General features: G+C 45.0%; 1 protein-coding gene across 1 annotated transcript; it reads right to left on the reverse strand.

Moving 5' to 3' along the window:
- Nucleotides 1–21,184: 21,184 nt before the first annotated feature.
- Nucleotides 21,185–23,365, reverse strand: LOC147884535 (uncharacterized). Its single transcript, XM_087398002.1, has 2 exons — nucleotides 22,025–23,365; nucleotides 21,185–21,918 (listed from the first exon to the last, which is right to left on the reverse strand). The coding sequence occupies exons 1-2, from the start codon at nucleotides 23,238–23,240 to the stop codon at nucleotides 21,185–21,187; spliced, it is 1,950 nt and encodes a 649-aa protein (XP_087254128.1). The 5' UTR covers nucleotides 23,241–23,365.
- Nucleotides 23,366–24,073: the final 708 nt, after the last annotated feature.

Genomic DNA, 24,073 nt, shown 5'->3' on the forward strand with positions numbered 1-24,073 from the left:
AAAATCAGTCAACGTAAACAAATGGCCATGTTTAAGGCAACACTCAAACATTCAAGACCAAAATGATGAACTAACGGTGGTAGATCCATCTAGGTTGAATGTCCAATTGTAGGGCCCGATCTTATGCATCCAAGCGCTCATGGATTTGGGAGTGAGCCATAACTTCATCTCCCATGAGGTATGGGAAGCACTGCAGGTACCCCTAAACCTTAGTGTGGCTTCAGTCTATGCAATCAATGATAACTCTTAAGCACATTGGGGTATGTGGACTTGAAACTACTGGCTGTTTGCCAGGAAGTAGAGATTCGTTTTTATGTTCTCCCCACGGACGCGATCGATGAACATATTATATTGGGAAGGACCTGGTGCTACACCGTGAACTGCCAAATTGATTGGAGGGCTCGAACAGCAACTCTCACGAATGGGGGGAAAACTGCACTAGTTCCACTTCGTGAAGTTCATCCCACCTCCCCCACAGTACCACCACCCACAAAAGGTAATGAAATTTTAAACGAAGAACCTACTCTTGAGCCCATCATGTGATGAACAAGTCCCCAATCCCATGGAGTGTCATGATTCCAGAAATAATGCAACTCAATGAGAAGGTCGCTCAGGTCCTCGAGGAAGCAACACAAGAATCGACCCCTAAAAATGGGGTAGTTACACAAGGACCTTCCTCCAGGCCTGTACGCAAGGACACTTTACTAATAGAGCACTGGTGGTGTTACCTGAGCATAACCCATCTACCACATTAAGGGTTGCGGTACCATAAGAGCCTGTTTCCACCCCGATTACAGACACACAAGAACCCATGTCCCTTAACCCAAGAGAGATCCACCAAAGGGAACACAATAGCGCTAGTGCACACCTGACAATCAGGATGATGCACAAACTCAACACATGCTCACTTGGCTGATGATGTGATATGCTACTATGTAGTCTCAATGGTGACTCAAGTGTCATGGGGATCTTGAAGGAATGCCGATGGAGCCTCCACTCCAAGCTACTCCTTATGAGTGCAATGCAAAGCACGAGCCATCCGCATGTGTCACTCAAGCGGATCCCGGATTGTTGCAATGTGTTTCCATGAGAGAAAGGGGGAAGGGGGAGAAGAAAGAGGAGAGGGAGAAAAAGATAAGAGGGGAGAAGGGAGGGAGAAGGAGGAGGGAAAGACAGAGTGAAGGGGGATGGAGTGGCAAACACAAAGGCACTACAAGGGAAACAAGAGAACACCCAAAGACACTCTTGGAAGAGAAGAGGGAGCTTGCATTCCAAACTTGTGCATACAACAATGAAGACCAAAGTCAACCACTTGTCCTTTTATACATGTCACCTTTTGAAGGAAGAGCCAGCCCTAATCTCTTTATACCACTCTCCCTTCTCATTCTTTTACCATCCTCTTGGGACCATCTAACTCCAAGACACAATCCTGGCTCTATGGACTTACCACTGTCCATCAAATCACATCACTAACCAGTGGTGGCATATTGTTAGCCAAGAGGTTAATACGGCTCCCTTCTTGATCTTGATCCAGTCCTCTGGATCATGCAACATTCATGGTTGTTAGAGTGTTGTCAATGAATATAATGCAAAGTAGTCTTTCGTGTGCATTGGGTTGAATCTTCTTTTGGTCCATTGCAATAGAGGGATGTAGTGTCTCCTCGTTATGGAATATTTGCTGGAAGTATGGATGAGTGATTCTTCTGGAACTAGCACCTCATGGTTTGAGTAAGCCAAGTTGAGTTCTTGTGACCATTCAAAGAAGGAATAAGAAAAAGGTAAAGAAAAATCTAAGGGGTAAGTTATTAGGAAGAAGGTGTTAATAGGGATTGATGTAAGATCCTAGTGGTGTTAGTGTTAGTAGAGTAAGTAAAGTGCATTCTGATGCTCCTCTTAAGTCCCATATTTGATTGGATTGGGACTTCTAATGGATTCTCATTAAACTATGTCTTTGACATGCCATGTTTGAACGTCCGGAGTTGTGCATGACATTTGGTCTTTCTTCTCTTCATTGAAGTTCCTTTAAAATCCATTTTATGGATTACATTTTATTAAGGTCTTTGCTTGGAAGTAATCGAGCTCAATAAGGTTGTGGCACCATCTGGAGCTTTATTTTTTTAAGTCATCAAATCGAGAGGATTCTGATAATACACCATACAAACCCCTAAAATGACGACTATGGTTGAAGAGGTTTATAGAAGGGGGATTCTAAGAAAGGATTCTAATGTGATTTGCTGAGTGTGCCATGCTGAGGATTGGAAGAGGACTGGCTGCCTATTTTCACCTAGTCCTATTTTCACCTAGGACCTCCACATGTGAGCAGAGAGGTAGGACTTCCACACTCATTAATGCTTTTGTATTGATACAGCTAGAGCTCCACACTCCTGCTTCTACAATGGTGTACATTTAGGCTTAGGGCAAGCATTGATGGGTTGCTAATTATTCTGGTGAGGATTGGGTACCCATATATAAGAGTTGCCAAGGAAATATCCTTGGGCCTTGAGTAGTCTTGTGGGAGCCTATTGGTAATGTACCTTCCTTGTTGGATGGCATCATCTTCTTCTTTTATGTTGAGTTTTGTTGTTTACATGAGGGGGTGGTTGTTGGTAATGGTGAGGCTCGATGTTTAGAGGAGGGGGTGGCTTCATATGTTGAGGGTTCTTTGGAATCCAAAAATATGATTCACCCTCAAAGTATCCTTGAGCCTTCAGTAGATCCTTTCGGACCCATATTTGCTTGGTTGCCTTTTGTCTTTGTCTTTTTCCTTGGTGGCATCCTTGTCGAGGTGGGGAGGTGGAAGTAGTTGGCTGATGTTGATCCTTGGCTAGCAATTGGTGAATCTTGATGGGATGATTCATCACCAAATAACCCTTTGTGTCTTAAATCCAACTTTTACCAAGAATGGCGGCTTCTATTAAGGTACCTGTAGGAGCTAGAAAAAGCTTGCAAGGCACAGTGTAATTGTCCAAGGAAACATTCAACCTCGCATTCAACATTAAAGAACCAATAACCTTGATAGAGGTACCCTCTATGGACTGAATTTCAGAATCACATACTTGAAGGCATACCTGGCCGAGATGTTTTAATGTTTCCTAGGAGATGAGGTTGTGTCTTGCTCGCCAATCTGCCATGGCCTGTATTTGGCATGTTACACCTACTGATGTGAGATCTACCCAAAGTTGAAATGGAGTCATATCTATCTCGTTAGGATCAACAACATTGTCAATTCCTAGTTCAATTTGATTATGTAGTACCATTCTTATGGCGTAAAAAGTTGTAATGAAGTTAAGTTTTTCATCATTAAGGTGCATCTTCTAAGTGCCCTCAGCAGTTAGTAGATCTATTATCGCCAATGTATGCATCTGATTAAGTGAGTTTTCTAGTTTTGGTAAAGGACACACCAAGGTTCATCAAGACTCTTATCATTGTCCTCTTTCTCATATGTTTTAACCACCTTTAATGGCATAGACCTATTGGTGGTATCCGATTCAGTTCTGCAAATAGATTTTTGGACCTAGTGTAAGCCTTCCATGTTTGGAGATCAACCCTCACAACTTGCTGATATTTCCTTAGATAAATATTGTTGGAGCAACAATCATGGATCAATCCTGCCATACGCAAGAAAGGTCCCCCTAGAATAGCCTCATACCCACGGTTGTTTTGGAAATCCATTACAACAAGGCACACCCGATAGGTGAGACCAAAGGTTTTTATTTTAATGTCCTTGAGTACTCCTATGGGATCATCCGTGCCTCCATCAGCTAATTTAATTTTACCAAGGAAGTACTCTCTCATATTGGGACTTCCCCACTTTTCCCAGCATTGTGGCATGATGATGCTAACACCTACTCCTCCATCTAAGATTGCCATATATTTCTAATAATGAAAGGAGATGGGTAGCACTGTATTCATGTCATCACTCTCAAAGTATTGGCCCAGTTTGTTGACCGACACCCTTGGAAGGTCTTGAGCTTGATTGGGAGATTCGATATTCTCAAGAGTAGTGGATTGGGGTGTCACCATTTGCCCATTCATCCAATCTAAGAGGTCTCTCTATAGAGTAGGATTACCCCATAATAGTGTCGTGATGGGCATCTTGATTTCAGTGGACAAAAATGAGGCTAATCCTGCAATGTCTCGAGGACCAATGATAGGCTCCCTACCTATTTATTTTGACTCTTTTAAGCCATATATGGACATTTTGTCATCCTCCTTTAGATGTGGCAAGGCGGGGTCTTCTTCAAACATCCATTGCATTAGGGTGGATCCCTCTATTGAAGGGCATGGCACACCTTCTTATACCCTTTCAGGTATTTGCAAGGCTTTTGAGGCTCGAGTGGTTATCTCATATGTTGGATGAATTTTATCAGCACTCTTGCTTGCCTTGGTCCTCAGCTCGGGTCCTCAGCTCACATTCCTCTTGGCACTTGCATACCAATTTATGCACCTCGGTGGGACATTGTTTCCCCACCCATGGGTTGGGATATTCACTTATGACCCTTAGGTGTTGTGGCTTGGTCATGGGCTGAAGCCCTTATTGCTTCTTCATTTGCCTCATGCAAATGCTTGTTGCTAGTACCATTTGAGAAAGTATCACCAGAGGAAGATGATGTTGCTAGGGAGGCTATGTCTTCATCTAACCCATCTTGGATGATGACCTTATTTTGTCCCTTTTCAAATGACTGGCAGGATGGTCTTATGGCACCGGGTCAATGCATGTTTGAACGGTGGGATAGCTAACTGACAGTAATGAATTACGGCACCGGATTAGGTGTTTTGACATGTGTTAGGTCATGGGGATAGGGCTAAGCCACTGCGTCAATGGAAGTTTGACCAATAGGATAGCGCTAAGGCAACAGCTGTGGGGATAGCGCTAAGGCGATGACCCATGGGGATAGGAACGTGCAGTGTTGCTGACTGGTTTTTGATGATTCTTGACAATTTTGGAGTTTCTATTCAAGTTTTTTTGTGATGAGGGGACACTAAAATACCTAGTCTGCCTACCAAGCCGGAGTAGGAGAAATCAAAAAACATGCTACAGTGGTCATTGACCCAGGTCAAGCATACGGACCACCACCAATCAATCGTGCCCAACTTCCTCGCACGACGATTGGTAGCACCACAAGTGACCAATTGGGTGGATTACTTCTACACCTAGAAGCAGAAAGACCTCAAGACTCACGACGAGGTCCTTGACAACCCCATGCTATATATGCCAATCCTCTACCACATGCTACAGTAGCAACAACCATTGATTGGATATGGGTTGGCGACGACAAAGCAGCCTTAGGACCTATGCCAGTAGAAGAAGAGGAGACAATGGCCATACCTAAATGACCACATGGATAGATCCAAGCACCACCCCGTCTAGATGTCCCGCTCAGCCACCCCTTGACAACTAGTTATGTGCCCAACATGAAGACTGCCAAGCGTGGGAATTCCTTAGCAAGAGGCACTATCTTAAGCATACCACTCTGCTCTCTAAGGGAAAGGCCGCCACCCAGGACCCCATGAACATCGACAACTTCCCTGGGGATGATACTATCCACATTGGCATCCACCTTGGAGCCCAAGGCACTAAGGCCACCCCTCTTCTCCCCACTCTGCATAATTTTCCACTTACACACTTGCCCCACGAACCATCCCCCAAACACTCCAAATGCAATTCGATGCCCTCTGCACACAAAACTTGATCTTCAACATCACCTCACCACCCCCTCTTTCACCCAATGCACTCCAAACCATCCTCCACAACAATCCCAACCATTGCATCCCAACCAGCGGCCGCCCCATCCTCACCATGTCATATTTCTCCCTCGACCTTCATCTTGCCAGTCTCTCCCTCCTCTGTCCTTCCAATCTTTAGACCCTTTTTGCCCACCCCATCCTACTTGACTTCCAGGCATGGTGTCAGGTCATCATAGAGTCCACAAACTATCCACAAGACAATGAAGTGATGTAATTAGCGAAGACCGATGAACTTAGCCCATGGGTCTGCACTCCCGATAGCCTCCAAGCTGAATCAACTGGATGTAAACCTATGATCAGGCCTCCACTATCCAAACGCAAGGGCATCTAGTTGCATATTGCTCCACCGCCTACCATCCCCTTGAAATAATCATTTTGTATAACTGGGTGCTATAGGCTCTCCAAGACTCCCTCAAGTCCCTGGTCAGCAATTTTGAAACTATTCATATAGCCTACCCTGAAGATGTCACCGAGGAGGAAGGGTAGGAAGTCATAGATGTCTTCAACTCCACCGCGCCCCCAACCAAAATTTATCTCTCTATCTCTCTTTCTGTATGTCTCTATATCTCTGTCTATCCACGTGGCAAATTTCTCTCGATATCTCTCTCTCTGTCTGTCCACATGTGGTGAATTTAGATGTGGATAGAGAGAGAGAGAGATAGGGAGGAGAGAGAGAGAGAGAGAGAGAAATATAATATAATATAATAAATTATACTACATTATAATAAGTATTAAACAGTATACAATATATGTTATATTATATTATATATACATATATAGAGAGAGAGAGGGGGGGAGAGAGGGGGAGAGAGAGAGAGAGAGAGAGGAAGAGAGAGACAGAGAGAGAGAGAGCGAGGGGGGAGAGAGAGAGAGAGAGAGAGAGGAGCTAAGGAGGGAGGGGGAATGTAATGTGGTTTCAATTTTTGGGGAAAAAAAAAGATGATAGATAGTGAAATTCAACACAATGACACCCTTTGTTATCACAATTTTGAGTAGAGATTCAATACACCTTGCTACACTGATAGGAACGCCATGATCATCCTCCAACATGCCTTGCATTCTCTCACTTATTTCTTATTTTGATTACGCACATCTTGCTACAACCCTCTCTCTCTTCTGCCTTCTCTTCTATTGTCGATCTCTCTCATCGTGATGAGAGCCACATCTTGCTACAACCCTCTCTCTTCTCTTGGCGATCTCTCTCTACGTGATTTCATTATGGAATCTGTGACAATCTACCACGGTAAAAAGAGATGACCTTATAGGGGAGAAGAAATACATAGGAAATGGGTAGAGAGGAAGAGGAAAAGGGGGCGGGCAGGGGAGAGAGAGAGAGAGAGAGAGAGAGAGAGAGAGAGAGAGAGAGAGAGAGAGAGGGGGAGGGAGGGAGGGAGGGAGGGAGGGAGGGAGAGAGGGAGAGAGAGAGAGAGAAAGAGAGAGAGAGAGAGAGAGAGAGTATATACATACATACATACACACATACATACATATATCTATGCAGACTCTGAGAGTGGCAAGGAGCATTAACAAAGGCAAATATGGCTTCTAACGTGGTCAGCTGACCGACACTTAGCAAAGCCAATAGAGTGCTAGCATTAATGGCAGTAGAGCTTTGGCATGCAATGCCAAGCTAGTGGACTACATGTAAGGAAATAACATTGCACGGGCAGCTGGCTCTCCTCCAAGTCCGAATCATGACTGCCTCCTGGGGCGCCAACTCAATATGTAATATGTTACTACCCTCGTCTAAAATCCAAGGTATGGGGGGACAAGGTCCATATATAATATGCATGGATTTCCTTTAAAATTTTCAAATATGCAAGGGAAAAATATGAAAATTCCATGTCCCCCCTCCCACAAAATATAAGGTACATACCTTGAAAAATATGCAAGATTTTTAGATTTGTACATATTTTTCATAATATGTAAGGCCCAAGGGAGGGGGTCTTTAGGATGAGGGGGGTTAAAACAAAAAATACACTAAAATATGAAAACCCATCTCCTTTCAGATTATATGAAGACATATTTGAAGCTCTTTTAGTATAGGATACAACCATGTTAATTTGAATAATGTCTACTCATGGCATATTATTAAATTCATCTCATACTCAAGATTTTGATAGGTTTTCTTACTAAAGTGAGATGACTCCCCAGGGATCTGCATCTCCTCTGGGCCATCCTATGGCATATAATCGGATGATGTGGCCGTTATCTGATGATGTGGCCATAGAGGTGTTCAAAGGTGGGTGATAGCTGTGAAAGAGGCCACAAATAGACACCAGTATGGCTAGATCCCAATTCCCAAATGCTTTTTTTAAATTTTTTTTGTTTTAGTGGGGGTAAAATAGAAGTTGGGGAAACCTGTTTCAAAGGTGCTATAGCACGATTGTAAATTTATGGAGATGTTCCATAGAATAAGTAAGAAATAGACGATTGAACAAAGGAAATGCCAAGTTGTATTATGAATAGGGGCTTTAGGCTCAAGTACAAATAACTGACAATGAAAGACCAATGAGTTGGCAATGGCTATATATATTGAAGAACATGGAGAATTAGATTAAGGGACACATAGAGGAGAGTACAACTAGGCTAACTTAAACGAGGCTAATTCCAACCGTTGATGATAGACAACACGCTAGATAGACATGTCCAGCAACAAACACGAAAGGCAACACATGGCGAAGGGTAGAAAGCTATAAGAAATAAAAAAATAGAAGAGTTGCAACAAATCAATACAAAGCATGAGGCTAACAATACAACAATATATGACCTAGACCAGTTGGCACGGGACCAAAACCATGGTCAAAAGTCACAACACAGGCCTACAATAGAAGAGAAGCTACAATGAATATCCATTTGCAAAGAGCCTACGAGGAGCCTACCAAGCAAGAAGCTAAGAGAACAACAAACAAGGTGACATTTGTATACATGTGTGTGTTTCTCTCTCTCCCTCTCTCTCTCTCTCTCTCTCTCTCTCTCTCTCTCTCTCTCTCTTTGTATTACATACACACACACACACACACGCATGCACACATGCATGCACGCACGAGCAACTACACACAGACATACACGTGTGTGTGTGTGTGTGTGTACGTGAGCGTGCACGTGCATACGAGGCGAGGGTCACGTCGTGCAAGAGAGTTAACATGCATGTTTTTGAGTGCCTATGTGTGTGTTTCATTAACACACAAGCTATGTGTGTGCCATGTGAGTATATTTATTCTCTCTCTCTCTCTCTCTCTCTCTCTCTCTCTCTCTCTCTCTCTCTCTCTCTCATTGAGTGTACATGAGAAAGAGAAGGGGAAGGGGGGAGGGATATCCTATATTTGAGTGTCTGTGTGTGTATGCATGTGATGAAGACACTCAAGGTAGAGAGACCACACGTGGGTGTGTGATGGAGAGAGAAATATTACATGTTCACTAAGAGAGAGAGAGAGAGAGAGAGAGAGAGAGAGATGAAAGTGTGAGAGATGCTCAAGTTAAAATATTTATGCATATGAATGTCTACCGCCCCTCCATACACATAGACACAGACACATAGACACACACACGCACACAGAGGGGAGTAGGGGGCAATTTTTTACATAAATGCTTTGTCTCTCTATCAACATCACATAGCCGCTCATCTAGCTAAAGCTTTGAGTAAATTAATTATAAACAGTGCCTACAATGGAGAGAGTCTTGAAACTTGAAATTTTATTTCTTGAAATTAAAGCCATTTTCTCGAGACCCAGTGAAGCAGGTTTCTAACCCGTTGTAGTCGGGTCATGTTACTAATTATGTCAATTGAGATTAAGTATTGATCATACTTCAACTCAAATCTTTCAATGATAAGTAATCATTCAATTTCTCTCCAAACCCTCCTATGAGACATTTGCCAGTAAGGACTGATGCATGATAGCTTTTGAACTCACGATCACGTGAGTAACCTTCCTTGGGTTCTCTAATTTTGAGAATTCACCTAAATACGATTTTTTGCTTTTGGAAACTGTGTATGCTACCTCCTCTAAATCCCCATCTACATACAAAAGATGAGATGACAAAGAGGGGTTAGCGTAGCTATATTTTGACACACATGGGTTGAACAACTTACGTGTCCACACCAGTGCTTCGCTACTAAAAGTAATATGACCAATTTTATGAAGGCTATTTTTATTAGGGCCAATACAGACCATTTCCAATAGTTGATAAGAAAAGCAACGTTGTACAGTGTCGAGAAGGATAATCCACATATCTAATTGGTAGAGTTGTTGGCGACTGGCGAAGGGAGTAATGCCAAGGTAGACATGACCGTTGGAGTGGTGGACATGGGCCCAATGAGTGTCAATGGTAACTTCATCCAGTTTGTGTGAATCGACCATGCAAGCGAAGCCAAAATTGTGATTGTTGGAGATGATGCAGGCATAGGCCAGTAAATTGTCCCCCTTTTTTATTGTGATTGTTGGAGATGATGCCAGTAAAGAAAGGAATATGAGGTAAAAAACTAAGAAATACATTTTATTGTGATTAAATTTAGTTTAATTTTAGCTTTACATAACATGTCACTTCAATTTGTATGTCATGCGAGCACTCCAAAATTGTGATTGTTGGAGATGATGCCAGTAAATTGCCTTCAACAATCTCCCTATAGGCATAGGCCTATAAGGGTCACTTGTTGGGTACGGAATATCGCCCATGCTTTGTTGCCAAGGAGGCATCATTGGGGCTTCTGAGGTGGAGGGTCTTAATTTTGGGCCTTCAAGGTTACTCCTCTGCCCCCTTTGTTCTAGCATTTGGGACCCTTGTGAGAATGTGGGTCCAAGTCCATCCCCATAAGATTGTTTATCATCAAAGTATTGGTACAATGGGGGTTGATTGCCATTAGGTATCATGGGACTTGGTTCCTTGAGTATTGCTTCTGATATCGGTGGTTGGGTCGGCATTGGAGGCTCTATCATTGCCCTAGTCTGCCCAGTGAAAGGGTTCACCATTTTTGTGGGTGGCTCACTCAGACCAAACCTTCCTAGCATGTTTACAAATGAGTCTCGTACTCGAGATGTTGTGGAACGAGTAGGTGATTGAGGACGTACTCAACTAGAGTTTGGAGCGACAAAGGCTCTAAGGTTGGGAATTTCACCCATCTCTCTGTCAAAGCTTGGGATGGTCCGTGCACTGAGTGGGCACCAAGTATTGAGGATCCTGACTGAAAAGTTGTGAAACTTGGCACGTAGCTAGATAGAATGTTGTTTGAGGCACTATCTTTGTGCTCTAGGTCAGCTCCTAGGATTCTTCCTGATCTCAAGTACATGTGTTAGTTTGTGCAATTGATGCCCCCAATTCTAGGTTGAGTCTGCCTCGACATGGGGTTAAGGGGCGGTAGCCCCTTGTGGCTTCCATGGGGCAACAACTCATGGGGATAAAGCTAAGGCAACAACCCATGGGGACAGGGCTATGGCAGCGACCGACAGGATAGAGCTATGGCAACGACCGTGGGGATACAGCTATGGCAACGACCGACAGGATAGAGCTAAAGCAACGACCAGTTGGGGATAGAGCTAAGGCAACGACTGGCAGGATAGTCTTATGGCACCGGGTCAATGCATGTTTGACCAGTGGGATAGCTGGCTGACAGCAATTAATTAGGGCGGCGGGTTAGGTGTATTGACATGTGTCAGGTCATGGGGATAGGGCTAATCCATTGGGTCAATCGAAGTTTGACCATTACATCTAGAACTCTTGTTGCTCCTTGTCTTCCAATGTCGATTCCTCTAGGCGGCCGGAGGGGTGGTGAGGTGATGTTGAAGATCAAGTTTTGTGTGCGGAGGACATCGAATTGCATTTGGAGTGTTTGGGGGATGGTTCGTGGGGCAAGCATGTAAGTGGCAAATTGTGCAGAGACCTCTTGGTACATCTAGAACTCTTGTTACTCCTTGTCTTCCAATGTCGATTCCTTTAGGTGGTCGAAGGTGCATAGGCTCTCGTTTTCTGCCTGCATGGTGGCAATGAGGGCGTGCTCCTATGCTAAGAGATCCTTGAGGGTTTGGATCTATTTGTCAGATCCCTCTTTGATTCTATCTTACTATTCCTCAGCTTGCACCCTACGTTCTTCTGTGGCACGAAGATTAGATTCTACCTTATCCAACTGGTCCATGAGGGTTTGGACCAGGGATTCACTGGCAGAAAGCTCATCCTTGAGCTTGGTGAGGGATACTTCTAGCTCTTTGGCCTTGGCCCGGTATTCCTCCGCTCTGTTGAGGGCGATTTTCCCTGTAGCTTATGTAGCAACCATAAGCGTGTGGCAGTCGCACGTGGAGTTGTGCTTGGAGGAGAGAGGAAAATAGCTGGGAGGCGTGCTCTTGCCTCTCCAAAATTATTCATGCCACTTATGGGGGATGGGCCATCGCATTCTGGATCTGGAGCTCCATTTGATCGACGTGTGAGAGCTGCTCAACTGACATGGTGTTGTAGCTAGTACTAGGGTGCGTTGCAAAATGCAGAGCTTTTGTGAGCCCATCCCATGGGGAAAAAGAGGATCTGGTGATGAAGGAGGTGATCTCTTAGGGTTGGGCAGAAGCTGAGGCCGAGACTTGGAGAGCATAGGGGGTGGCCTTAGTGCCTTGCGCTCCAAGGTGGAGGCCAATGTGGATAGTATCATCCCTAGGGAAGTTATCGGCATTGATGGGGTCCTGGGTGGCAGCCTTTCCCTTAGAGAGCAGAGCGATATGCTCGAGACAGTGCCTCATTCTAAGGAATTCCCACAGTTGGTGGTCTTTGTATTGGGCACGTAGCTGGCTATTAAGGGTTGGCTTAGCGAAACGACTAGAGGGGGTGGTTCTTGGATCTGTCCATGGTCATCTAGGTATGGCCACTGTCTCCTCTTCTTCTACTGGCACATGTGTTGTGGCTGCTTTGTCAGCCAACCCATATCAAATTAGTGGTTGTTGCTACAGCATGTGGTAGAGGAGTGGCATACATAGCATGGGGTTGTCAAGGACCTCGCCATGAATCTTGAGGTCTTTCTGCTTCTAGGTGTAGAAGTAATCCACCCAATTGGTTGCCTGTGGTGCTTCCAATCTTGCGAGGATGTTGGGCATGATTGATTTCTCCAACTCCGGCTTGGTGATTTCAAAGAAGTGGATGCAGCCCTTGCTCTTCTTCTCATCATAGTTGCATATCTGGGTGAGGGCTTCGTGCAGTTTTTTCTTCTACAAGTACTATTCTGCAATGATGGGGAGGCCGAAGATAGTGTGCACCACATCCACATTGAGATGGTAGAAGTGGGGTGTGTGTGTTGTGTTGCATAGGATTTCGACATTCGTGTTCGAGTTGTAGGCCTAGAGGAATTCCCTGAGCAACTTCATGTCGAGGTGACAAGGAAGGTGGTCCAAAACAACTCCAATGCCTGTCAGTGCTAGGGAGGCTTGCACCTCTAGCTCTTTGAGGGATCGGTACATGGCCGCGTTGTGGTAGTGAAGGTTGTAATCATGCCCCTCATAGGCATATTGGGAGTGGGTTGCACAGCCGTTGAGTTGTTGTAGCCAGGCTTCTCCGAGCGGCTAGTGCGTCTGGGACTGCACAATCTTGTACTCCCCCTACGTTGGAGCTGGGGTACGCTTCCTAGATGTCTCAGAGGGGGTGGTCACAGCCATTGTTGATGGTTCTTGAGTGGCCTATTGCATTGAGATTTCCTCCTTTTTTTGTAGTTCCTCTGTTGGAACATCAAAGGGCATCCAAATTGGTCCTAAGGGTATACTATGGGATTCAGAGGGGCCGATGGGCTATGAATTTGGGGGGTGGAGGTCGGGTTTCATTTCGAATTCAAAAAATTCATTGTCGAGGTCCATAGGGAAAGAGGAGGGCAGCTGCATGAGAAGAGAGTTGGTGTAGGAGGATGAGCCTAAGGACATTCAGTGGGGGCTAGAATGCAGGCTGGAAGAGGGTAGAGGGCCGAGGAAGATCTGGCATAAATTGGATAGAGTTTTTCTCTTTTTGATAAGGCGATGACCCAAGGGGATAGGGTGTCCTTTTATAGTTTTTGATATCCCTACGGTCGGGAGGATAGCATAAGGTGACACGTCGTGGGGATAGGAGCTATGGTGGCCAGTCATGGGGATAGCAGAAAAGGCGATGACTGTGGGGATAGGATGAAGGCGACAGCCATGGGGATAAGAGAAAGGCAACGGCCATGTAAATAGAAGGAAGGCGACGACTGTGGAGATACAAAAAAGGAGGCGGCCATGGGGATACAGAAAAGGTGACAATTTTGGGGTTACAGAAAAGAAACGACCGTCGCGTTACAGAAAAGCAACGGTCGAGGGGATAGCAGAAAGGCAACAGTCGTTGAGATAGTAGATGTCAAAATTTGAGAGAGCGGGAAGGGGGGGGGGAGGTAGAGAGGGAATGAAGGGAAAAGGAAAAAAGGGAAAAAATTGGGGGAAAAAGAAAAAAGAGGCAGATGTTGATGCTAAAGGCAATAGCCGTGGGGATAGCACTAAGACGATGACCCATGGGGATAGGAACGTGCAGTGTCGCTAACTAGTTTTTTATGATTCTTGACAATTTTGGAGTTTCTGTTCAAGTTTTTTTGTGATGGGGGGATGCCGAACTACCTACCCAATGCAAAAAACAAGAAAGCAAAACAACATTTAAATAAAAATTTCTTGAAGAGGTGACTGTCAACACTCAGAACCACTTCGATTTTTAGCAAGATTCATCATTCTTGGTTGTTTTTTGTGCGTTTTGATACAATAAACTCCTTAGCAATCTTCCAAACTATCTTCCTACCAACTCAAAACACTAAAAAACATAAAAATCAAGCTTCAAATGATCCAAAATGCTTTCCAAACAAAAAATGATAGTTTTTTCACCTTTTTTCCATCCAAACACACACTTCTTCACTTCTTTCACTCCTAAAACTACACTATCAAAGCTCCAAATTAAGATTGAAACAATGAGCAATGGTTAGATGATGAGAGAAGGCAAGTGCAATGCAAAAGCATACCTTGAACCTCCTGGTAGTGATGCCAAATATGTGTTGTCTCAACGGTGACTCATGTGTCGTGGGGATCTTGAAGGGATGCCGATGGAGCCTCCACTCCAAGCTACTCCTTGTGAGAGACATGCAAATTATGGGCCGTCCATATGTGTCACTCAAGTGGCTCCCAGATTGTTGCAATGTGTTTCCACGAGAGAAAAGGGGAAGGGGGGGAAGGGAGAGGAGAGGGGATAAGGGAGGGAGAAGGAGGAGGGAAGGAGAGAGTGAAGGGGGATGGAATGGCAAACACAAAGGCACTATAAGGGAAACAAGAGAACACCTAAAGACACTCTTGGAAGAGAAGAGGGAGCTTGTATTCCAAACTTGTGGATACAATAATGAAGACCAAAGTCAACCATTTGGCCTTTATACATGTCACCTTTTGAATGGAGGGCCAACCCTAATCTCTTTATACCACTCTCCCTTCTCATTCTTTTACCATCCTCTTCGGTCCATCTAGCCCCAAGGCACAATCCTGGCTCTATGGACTTGCCACTGTCCCCATCAAATCACATCACTAAGCAATAGTGGCATATTGTTAACCAATTGGTTAACAACTACTACTTGGCATTCATCTCCATTGCATTCCACCTAATCATTAAGTCCATGTCTAGCTGAGTCTGTACAGTAGGCTCCAAGAGGTCTCCGCACAATTTGCCACTTACATGCTTGCCCCATGAACCATCCCCCAAACACTCCAAATGCAATTCGATGGCCTCTGCACACAAAACTTGATCTTCAATATCGACCTCACCGCCCCCTCTTCCACCCAATGCACTCCAAACCATCCTCTGCCACAATCACAACCATTGCCGCCCCATCCTCGCCATGTCGTATTTCTCCCTCGACCTTCATCCCGCTAGTCTCTCCCTCCTCTATCCTTCTAATCTTTAGACCCTCGTTGCCCACCCCATCCTACTCAACTTCCAGGCATGGTGCCGGGTCATCACAGAGTCCACAAACTATCCATAGGACGATGAAATGATGTAACTAGTAGTAAAGCCCGACGAACTCAGCCCATGGGTCTGCACTCCTGATAGCCTCTAAGCAGAATCAACTGGATGCAAACTTGATTGGGGATCCACTATCCAAACGCAAGAACATCTAGTTGCATACTGCTACACCTCCTACCATCCCCTCAACATAATCATTTTGTATAACCGGGTGCTATAGGCTCCAAGACTCCCTCGAGTCCCTGGTCAGCAATTTTGAAACTATTCATGTAGCTTACCCTAAAGATGTTAGTGAAGAGGAAGGGAAGGAAGCCATAGATGTCTTCAACTCCACCGCCCCCCTGCTAAAATTTCACAGTTGGATCTCCTACATATCTCTCCCAACCCCCTCACCAACTGACCAATCCCATCCCCCCCCACTACCCCACACAAACCTCTTGGATTACTCCTCCATGCCTCTAACACAAGCTCTGCAGAGCACGGGACCTCCCAGTCCATCTCCTCCAATGCTCATGTCAACCTTCCAAATGAGGCACTCAACACGCTCCTGAAGCCAGTGAATTTTGAACCATCGCCTGCAGTAGGGACTGCTAACGAGGAACCTATGCCCATGGGATGTCCCCCTAGCACCCCCCTCATCCCCACCCGTAGATGTCCAATGGGGACCCGATCTACAGTCCTTCCAAGACTTGCCCGACAGTACCCTAATGCATCAGTAGAAGGCTCAGCTCGAAGGCTCTCACCTCCATCTCTCCGAAATTATGGAAGATGGCCCTTCTCTCAGTTCATCACCTAGTCCTTCAACAACTGGCGCGGTGAACCCATTTGAAGTGCACATGTGGAGGGTACCACCTCACCCCCAATGAGCCCGTTCCCCTCACCGACTTAAACGCCAGCCTTCAACCCCATTGGCAAATTCCCTTTTTTAAGGAGGAGCAAGTTTGGCGCTACTATCACAGTGCATAGTTTTTACATGCCCATGGAACGACGATGGGACCTGGGCCCACTATCGAGAACTCCAAAAAGGACCCCAATATTGTTTACAACTTTTTGAAGTACAATTTTCCCAAGGAAATGACTCAGAGGGTATTTTGCTTCCGCCTCCACTCATTCAATGACACCTACTGCTCTATTCTCAACCCCGCAATTGTTGCAGCGGTCCACTTCAACTACCTCATCCTCTTGCTCCTCCATGATCTCCTTGCCCATAGTCGGCCAATTGATGAAAAACTCCATAATCTCAACAACCAAATTGTCTTCAACCCTAACATCGGCCCCTCCCAGTTCAAGGACCTCTGCCTCTACCTTTGAATCTGCAACCTCCATGGCCATCACATTCGCACCTTCGAGGACATGTATGCCACCCACTTTTGGAAGTTCTGTTCGTACTCACATGGATCACCCCCACAAATTGGACTACTACAAAGTCCTCCAGATAGTCCTCTCCACCCACCAACTCCAGCACGACTGATTCGATGGCAGCTCAGCAATAGGAAGGGGGGCATGCTAACAACCACAGCCATGGGGCACAGTGACGGATCTGGCCATATGGGTTTTGAGCCAGAAATGGTTCCACAGCTAGCTGGATCAATGGGGTTTGAGATGCAAATGGCTTAACATCGACCTAGCCTTGCGGGTTTGAGCCTCAAATGGCTTAAGACAAAGGTAGGCATCGAGATCATCCACATTGGCAAGGATAACATAAGAGCCATTTGGATCCCATATATGCATAACACAAGATCCATTTGAAGACGAGAGGAGGTTGAGAGAATGCCTTGGTGCCAGATGGGCCCAAGTGGTTGTAACAAAAGAGATATGAGAGAAAGTGGTATAAGGAAAAGGGTTGGCCCTCCCTTCAAAAGGTGACTTGCATAAAAGGCCAAATGGTTGACTTTGGTCTTCATTGTTGTATGCACAAGTTTGTAATATAAGCTCCCTCTTCTCTTTCATGAGTGTCTTTGGGTGTTCTCTTGTTTCCCTTCTAGTGCCTTTGTGTTTGCCACTCCATCCCCATTCACTCTTCCCTTCCCCTCTCCCTCTCCCTCTATTCTCCATCCCCCATTCTCCCTCTCTTCTTCCCTCTCCCCCTTCCCTCTTTCTCTCATGGAAACACATTGCAACAATCTAGGAGCCGCTTGAGTGACACATGGATGGTTTGCGCATTGCATTGATCTCACAAGGAGTAGCTTGGAGTGGAGGCTTCATCGGCATTCCTTCAAGATCCCCACGACACGTGAGTCACTGTAGAGACTACACAGAGTGGTACATCAGTCGTGGGGTCTAGGGAGTGGCAAGAATGCACACTGAGGACACGTGGCAGATGCGCATGACTGATAAAGGACTAGGTAGACTATTGTGCAAACTTCGCAACACATTGCCACTCAATGGCAGCACACATGCACAGGGCAACCAACAAACTGATCAGAAGACTGTGCAGTGAATCCACCCATCTGATTCATGGAAAACCAATTGTCCATCCGTGTGCAGATCTAACAGCATGGTCAGAGGGATCTGAGGCTCCAAGTCAGAGAAGCCATTAGCATGTGGGCCCAAGCCACCATTAAGTACGCACTAGTAAGCACGAGGTAGGGAGTTTGTAGTAAATGCAAGGTGGTGGATTTTGTATACAAGGCCATAGAGCGACAATGAGCTGATGGAGCAGAGATGAGCTAATGCTGATGGCAAGTAGAGATCATCAGCATAGGCAAGCAAAGGTGGCACAGGTAGCATGATGGCGAGCAAAGACGAGATGGCAAGAAGGTTGACAGTAGCAACAAGCACAAGTGGTCGGAGGGTAATGGTGCCACATGGACAAAGAGGGAAGTTGACCTAGTGTGAGAGACAATGACTTGAAGGAGCATGCCTATTATTAAATATGCGAGCAGTTTAAAATGTAGAAATGCAAACAGTTGGTGAATTTTACACATGACGGCTACTCCTCAAAAACATGTAGCGAATTTACATGTGGACAGACAAAGAGAGAGATAGGGAGGAGAGAGAGAGAGAGAGAGAGAGAGAGAGAGAGAGAGAGAGAGAGAGAGAGAGAGGGAGAGAGAGAATATAATATAATATAATATATTATACTAAATTATAATAAGTATTAAACAATATACAATCTATGTTATATTATAGAGAGAGAGAGAGAGGGAGAGAAAGAGCAGCTAAGGAGCGAGGGGGAATGTAATGTGGTTTAAATTTTGGGAGATAAAAAAAGATGATAGATAGTGAAATGCAACACAATGACACCCTTTGTTATCACAATTTCGAGTAGAGATTCAATACATCTTGCTACATTGATAGGAACACCATGGTCATCCTCCAATATGCCTTGCATTCTATCACTTATTTCTTATTTTGCTTACCCACATCTTGCTACAACCCTCTCTCTCATCTACCTTCTCTTCCCTTGCGGATCTCCTCTTTATGATGAGAGCCACATCTTGCTACAACCCCCTTTCTCCTCTGCCTTCTCTTCTCTTGCTGATCTCTCTCTACGTGATTTCATTATGGAATCTATGACAATCCACCACAGTAAAAAGAGATGACCCTATCGGGGAAAAGAAATACATAGGAAATGGGTAGAGAGGAATAGGAAAAGGGGGGGGGGGAGAGCGAGAGAGAGAGAGAGAGAGAGAGAGAGAGTATATGCATAAATACATTACATACATACATACATACACACATACACATATACATACATATATATATGCAGACTCTGACAGTGGCAAGGAGCATTAACAAAGGAAAAGATGGCTTCTGACGTGATCGACTGACCAACACTTACAAAGCCAACAGAATGCCAGCATGAATGATGGCAGAGCTCTGGTGCGTAATCCCAAGCCAATAGACTATGTGTGAGGAAATGACATTGCACAGGCAGCTGGCTCTCCTCCAAGCCTGAATCATGACTGCCTCTCCTCTGGGCCATCCCCTAGCATATAATCGGATGATGTGTCCATAGAGGTGTTCAACGGTGGGCAGGAAACGTGAAAGAGGTCACAAATAGACACCACTATGGCTAGATCCCAATTCCCAAATGCTTTTTTAAATTTTTTTTTGTTTTAGTGGGGGTAAAATAGAAGTTGGGGAAACTTGTTTCAAAGGTGCTATAGCACGATTGTAAATGTATGGAGATGTTCCATAGAATAAGTCAGAAATAGACGATCCAATAAAGGAAATGCCAAGTTGTATTATGAATAGGGACTCTAGGCCCAAGTACAAATAACCAACAATGAAAGCCCAATGAGCTAGCAATGGCTATATATATTGACGAACATGGAGGATTAGATTAAGGGACACATATAGGAGAGCACACCTAGGTTAACTCAAATGAGGCTAATTCGAACCGTTAATGATAGACAACACGCTGGATAGACATGTCCAGCAACAAACACCAAAGGCAACACATGGTGAAGGGTAAAAAGCTATAAGAAACCAACAAATGGAAGAGTTGCAACAAATCAACACAAAGCACGAGGCTAACAAGACAACAGTAAATGACCTAAACTAGTTGGCACGGGACCAAAACCATGATCAAAGGTCTCACAACACGGGCCTACAATAGAAGAGAAGCTACAATGAATAGCCATTTGCAAAGAGCCTGCAAGCAAGAAGCTAATAGAACAACAAACAAGGTGACATTTATATACATGTGTGTATCTCTCTCTCTCTCTCTCTCTCTCTCTCTCTCTCTCGATGTGTGCGTGTGTGCGTGCACGCACACACACGCACGCACACAGACACATGAGCACCTACACACAGACATACATGCGTGTGTGTGTGCGTGCACGCACGTGCGCGTGCATACAAGGCAAGGGTCACGTGGTGCAAGAGAGTTAAAATGCATGTTTTTGAGTGCCTATGTGTGTTTCATTAACACACAAACTATGTGTGCGCCATGTGAGTATTTATTCTCTCTCTCTCTCTCTCTCTTTCATTGAGTGTACATGAGAAAGAGAAGGGGAAGGGGGGAGGGATATCCTATATTTGAGTGCTATGTGTGTATGCATGTGACGAAGACACTCAAGGTATAGAGAGCACACGTGGGTCTACGATGGAGAGAGAAATATTATATGTGCACTAAGAGAGAGAGAGAGATAGAGAGAGAGTGAGTGAGTGAGAGAGAGAGAGAGTGAGTGAGTGAGATGCTCAAGATAAAATATTTATGCATATGAATGTCTACCACCCCTCCACACACACACACACACACACAGAGGGGAGGAGGGGGCAATTTTTTACATAAATGCTTTGTCTCTCTATCAACATCACATAGCCGCTCATCTAGCTGAACCTTTGAGTAAATTAATCATAAACAGTGCCTACAATGGAGTCTTGCAACTTGAAATTTTATTTCTTGAAATTAAAGCCATTTTAAAATCTCACCTCGAGACCCAACGGAGTGGGTCTCTAACCCGTTGTAGACGGGTCATGCTACTCATTATGTCAATTGAGATAAAGTATTGACCATACTTCAACTCAAATCTTTGAATGATAAGTAATCATTCAATTGCTCTCCAAACCCTCCTATGAGACATTTGCCAATAAGGACTGATGCATGATAGGTTTTGAACTCACGATCACATGAGTAACTTTCCTTGGGTTCTTTAATTTTGAGAATCTCACCTAAAGACGATTTTTTGCTTTTGGAAAGTAGGTATATTACCTCGTCTGAATTCCTATCTGGATACAAAAGATGAGATGACAAAGAGGGGTTACCGTAGCTATATTTTGGCACACGTGGGTTGAACAAACTACGTGTCCACACCAATGTTTTGCTAAAAGTAATATGACCAATTTTATGAAGGCTATTTTTATCAGGACCGACGCAGACCACTGCTAATAGTTGATCAGCAAAGCGACGCTGTACAGTGCCGAGAAGGATAATCCACATATCTAATTGGTAGAGTTGTTGGCGACGGGCGAAGGGAGTAATGCCAAGGCGGAGGTGACCATTGGGGTGGTGGACATGGGCCCAATGAATGTCAATGGTAACTTCATCCAGTTTGTGTGAATCGACCATGCGAGCGAAGCCAAAATTGTGATTGTTGGAGATGATGTGATATGAGGGGCCCCTCGTATCCCAAAGGAAAAGAGAAGCACGGACAATGTTAGCGTAGGAATGCAAAAGAAGTCCTTCTGTTGAAACATTGAGAACCTCTACTTGTAAATCGTGAAGCGACCCCATAGTGAGTTTTGTGCTCCCACCTTGGAGAAGTTAAAAAACGAAGGTTTAGTGTGAATTGAATTGCAAAATCTCCCACAAACCCACCAAAAACAGCACTAGTATAATGTACCAGAGAAATCTACATACCTTGGCCGTGTCGGGACAACTGTGTCGCCCACGACAGTCCCTTCTTTGACTTGACGTTCACGTCCATGGCTAACAGCTCCAACGCCAGTTGGTGGTTCTGCGAACCCAGATCGATCATCTGCTCCTCCAAACTCTGATTACTCCTCACTTGTAACACCTTCGCCCCCCGTCCTTGTAGCAGCCGCAGTATGGACAGCAGCCTATCCTGCTCGTAACTGCAGTCACGTTTGCAGATCTCCATCGCCACTATCTTCGTGCTGCAGTTTGTCAATAGAGAATGCAACAGGTACGCTTCTCTGCCCACGCTTGTCTTTCCGAGCTCCAGCAGGTACTCTTCACTGTCGCTCCTGTTTGGGCCGTTTCTATCCCCCAAAAACGCAACCAAGAAAGGGTGCGCATCTCTGTCCACAAAATATATAGTTTCGATTCCCCTCTTCTTTCCTGCTCTTTTAACCAGTGGCAAGCTGCCGCATGTCTTGCACTCTACACATTCTTCCAGGATCTCGCTCCATGAGTCATCATGAATCAACCTATCTCTCACCTGACGGACAGAATCGAAATTTGTTCCGATGCAACATTTGCATAAACCCACGGACGATCCATGGTGACGGATCAGCTGATTGATCCGCTGCATCATCCTCCGCGTGAACCTGACCAGAAATGTTAACTTCGCTGGAAGCACGTACTCTTGAAGCGTCCATGCCCGTGTAAACCACGGCGGAAGCTCGGGTTGTCTGGTCATGTCCATGAAAAGATCGTAAAAACCCTTTTCATGAACACCGTGAGGGAGAACGTAACAACTTTGGCTGTCTTCGTAGAAGGCTCCCATGTTACTTATCTCTAAACTCTTCTCCTTGTCGCTTTTCTGATTGATGCAGAGTACATCGTACCAAACAGCTTTCACTCCATCAAGCTCTAACAATTCTAAAAACTGCATCAGCCCCTCGTAACCGTCACTTCCTTTCAGATCTATTTCTAGAAAAGCCTTGTCGTAGGCCACGCTGTCTTCATTGCCATCAATCGACTCACCAATCCGTTCTGAAAGCTTCTGAGTTGCAGGAGTCCATCTATGGGAGATTACATGGAAATCCCATCCATCTGGCTTCTTGAAAATTATTCTTCCATCGCTCACCACTGTTGCCCCTATGTCAATCACTCGAATTGGCATTTTGGGCGTGGTAGAGCCGTGCGATGGGCTACCTTGGTCTTTCTGCATCTTGTCTCTGTAAACCCGTGAGGACAAATGTTAGATCTAATGGAAAACGAACACTTGTCTATAGGGTAAGGCACTTCAAATCTCAGTGGGACAACACCTTGAAGCTAATAAATGTAAGAAGCAGGCACGAGGCCGGACGGAAAAGGATTACCAGCTTATAGATCCGTGCATCATTCTGGAAATTCTATGAGCATCATGATTTATCGATGATAAGAGGAAATGAACTTGCTTTTCTTGCTGCATCAGTCCAATACCAAGGTATCAGGATGGAGGGGGCCCTGAGCAGGGGAAACGTAAAGCATCAGGATGGAGAGTTTGAGTCATTCTTACTAGGGCCGGCCGAGTTCCGTGACGCAGAAAGCCAGGCCAAACGCAAAACACAGAGAAGTGCAGAGGAAAGCATGACCTCGGTCTCCACTGGAGCATGCGTGCGACCCACGAGGGCCTTGAGCACTTTCAAAAAAGTCATGTTGACTAATGCCTGAGCCAACTTTTTTTATGAAAATAAAAATAAAAATGCCGACTTTCATTAAGTAAAGAGAAAAAGAAACAAAACAAGGGCGGGTAAGTCCCTTAGAAAGAACCCTACAAAAATTGGCCAAGCTGGGGGCAAAAGCCTGGGGCTTGCGCTACCTTGAGCAGAGCTATCCTACCTCTCTATTGAAAGGATGGCGTGGCTAACGATGAGATCCGTGCGAGGAGCTTCCCAAAGTCCCTAGGTAAGTCTTCACGATCGCGAGGATTGCAGTGGCTCTACAACCAACTTGGATACCATGCTTGAACACCATCATGTTCTTGATCTCCCAGACTCCTAGGATCACCGCCGCCTTGAG

The sequence above is a fragment of the Dipteris shenzhenensis genome, chromosome 26, assembly GCF_047967505.1.
Source record: "Dipteris shenzhenensis isolate YYH24624 ecotype China chromosome 26, Dip_SZ_1.0, whole genome shotgun sequence".
In the NCBI taxonomy this organism is placed as follows: Eukaryota; Viridiplantae; Streptophyta; class Polypodiopsida; order Gleicheniales; family Dipteridaceae; genus Dipteris; species Dipteris shenzhenensis.

Coding starts and splice junctions, on each gene's coding strand:
- LOC147884535 (XM_087398002.1), bottom strand. CDS start 23,240: ATGCAGAAAGACCAAGGTAGCCCATCGCACGGCTCTACCACGCCCAAA. Junction 21,919..22,024: donor GTTGTCCCGACACGGCCAAG/GTATGTAGATTT, acceptor AACTTCTCCAAG/GTGGGAGCACAAAACTCACT.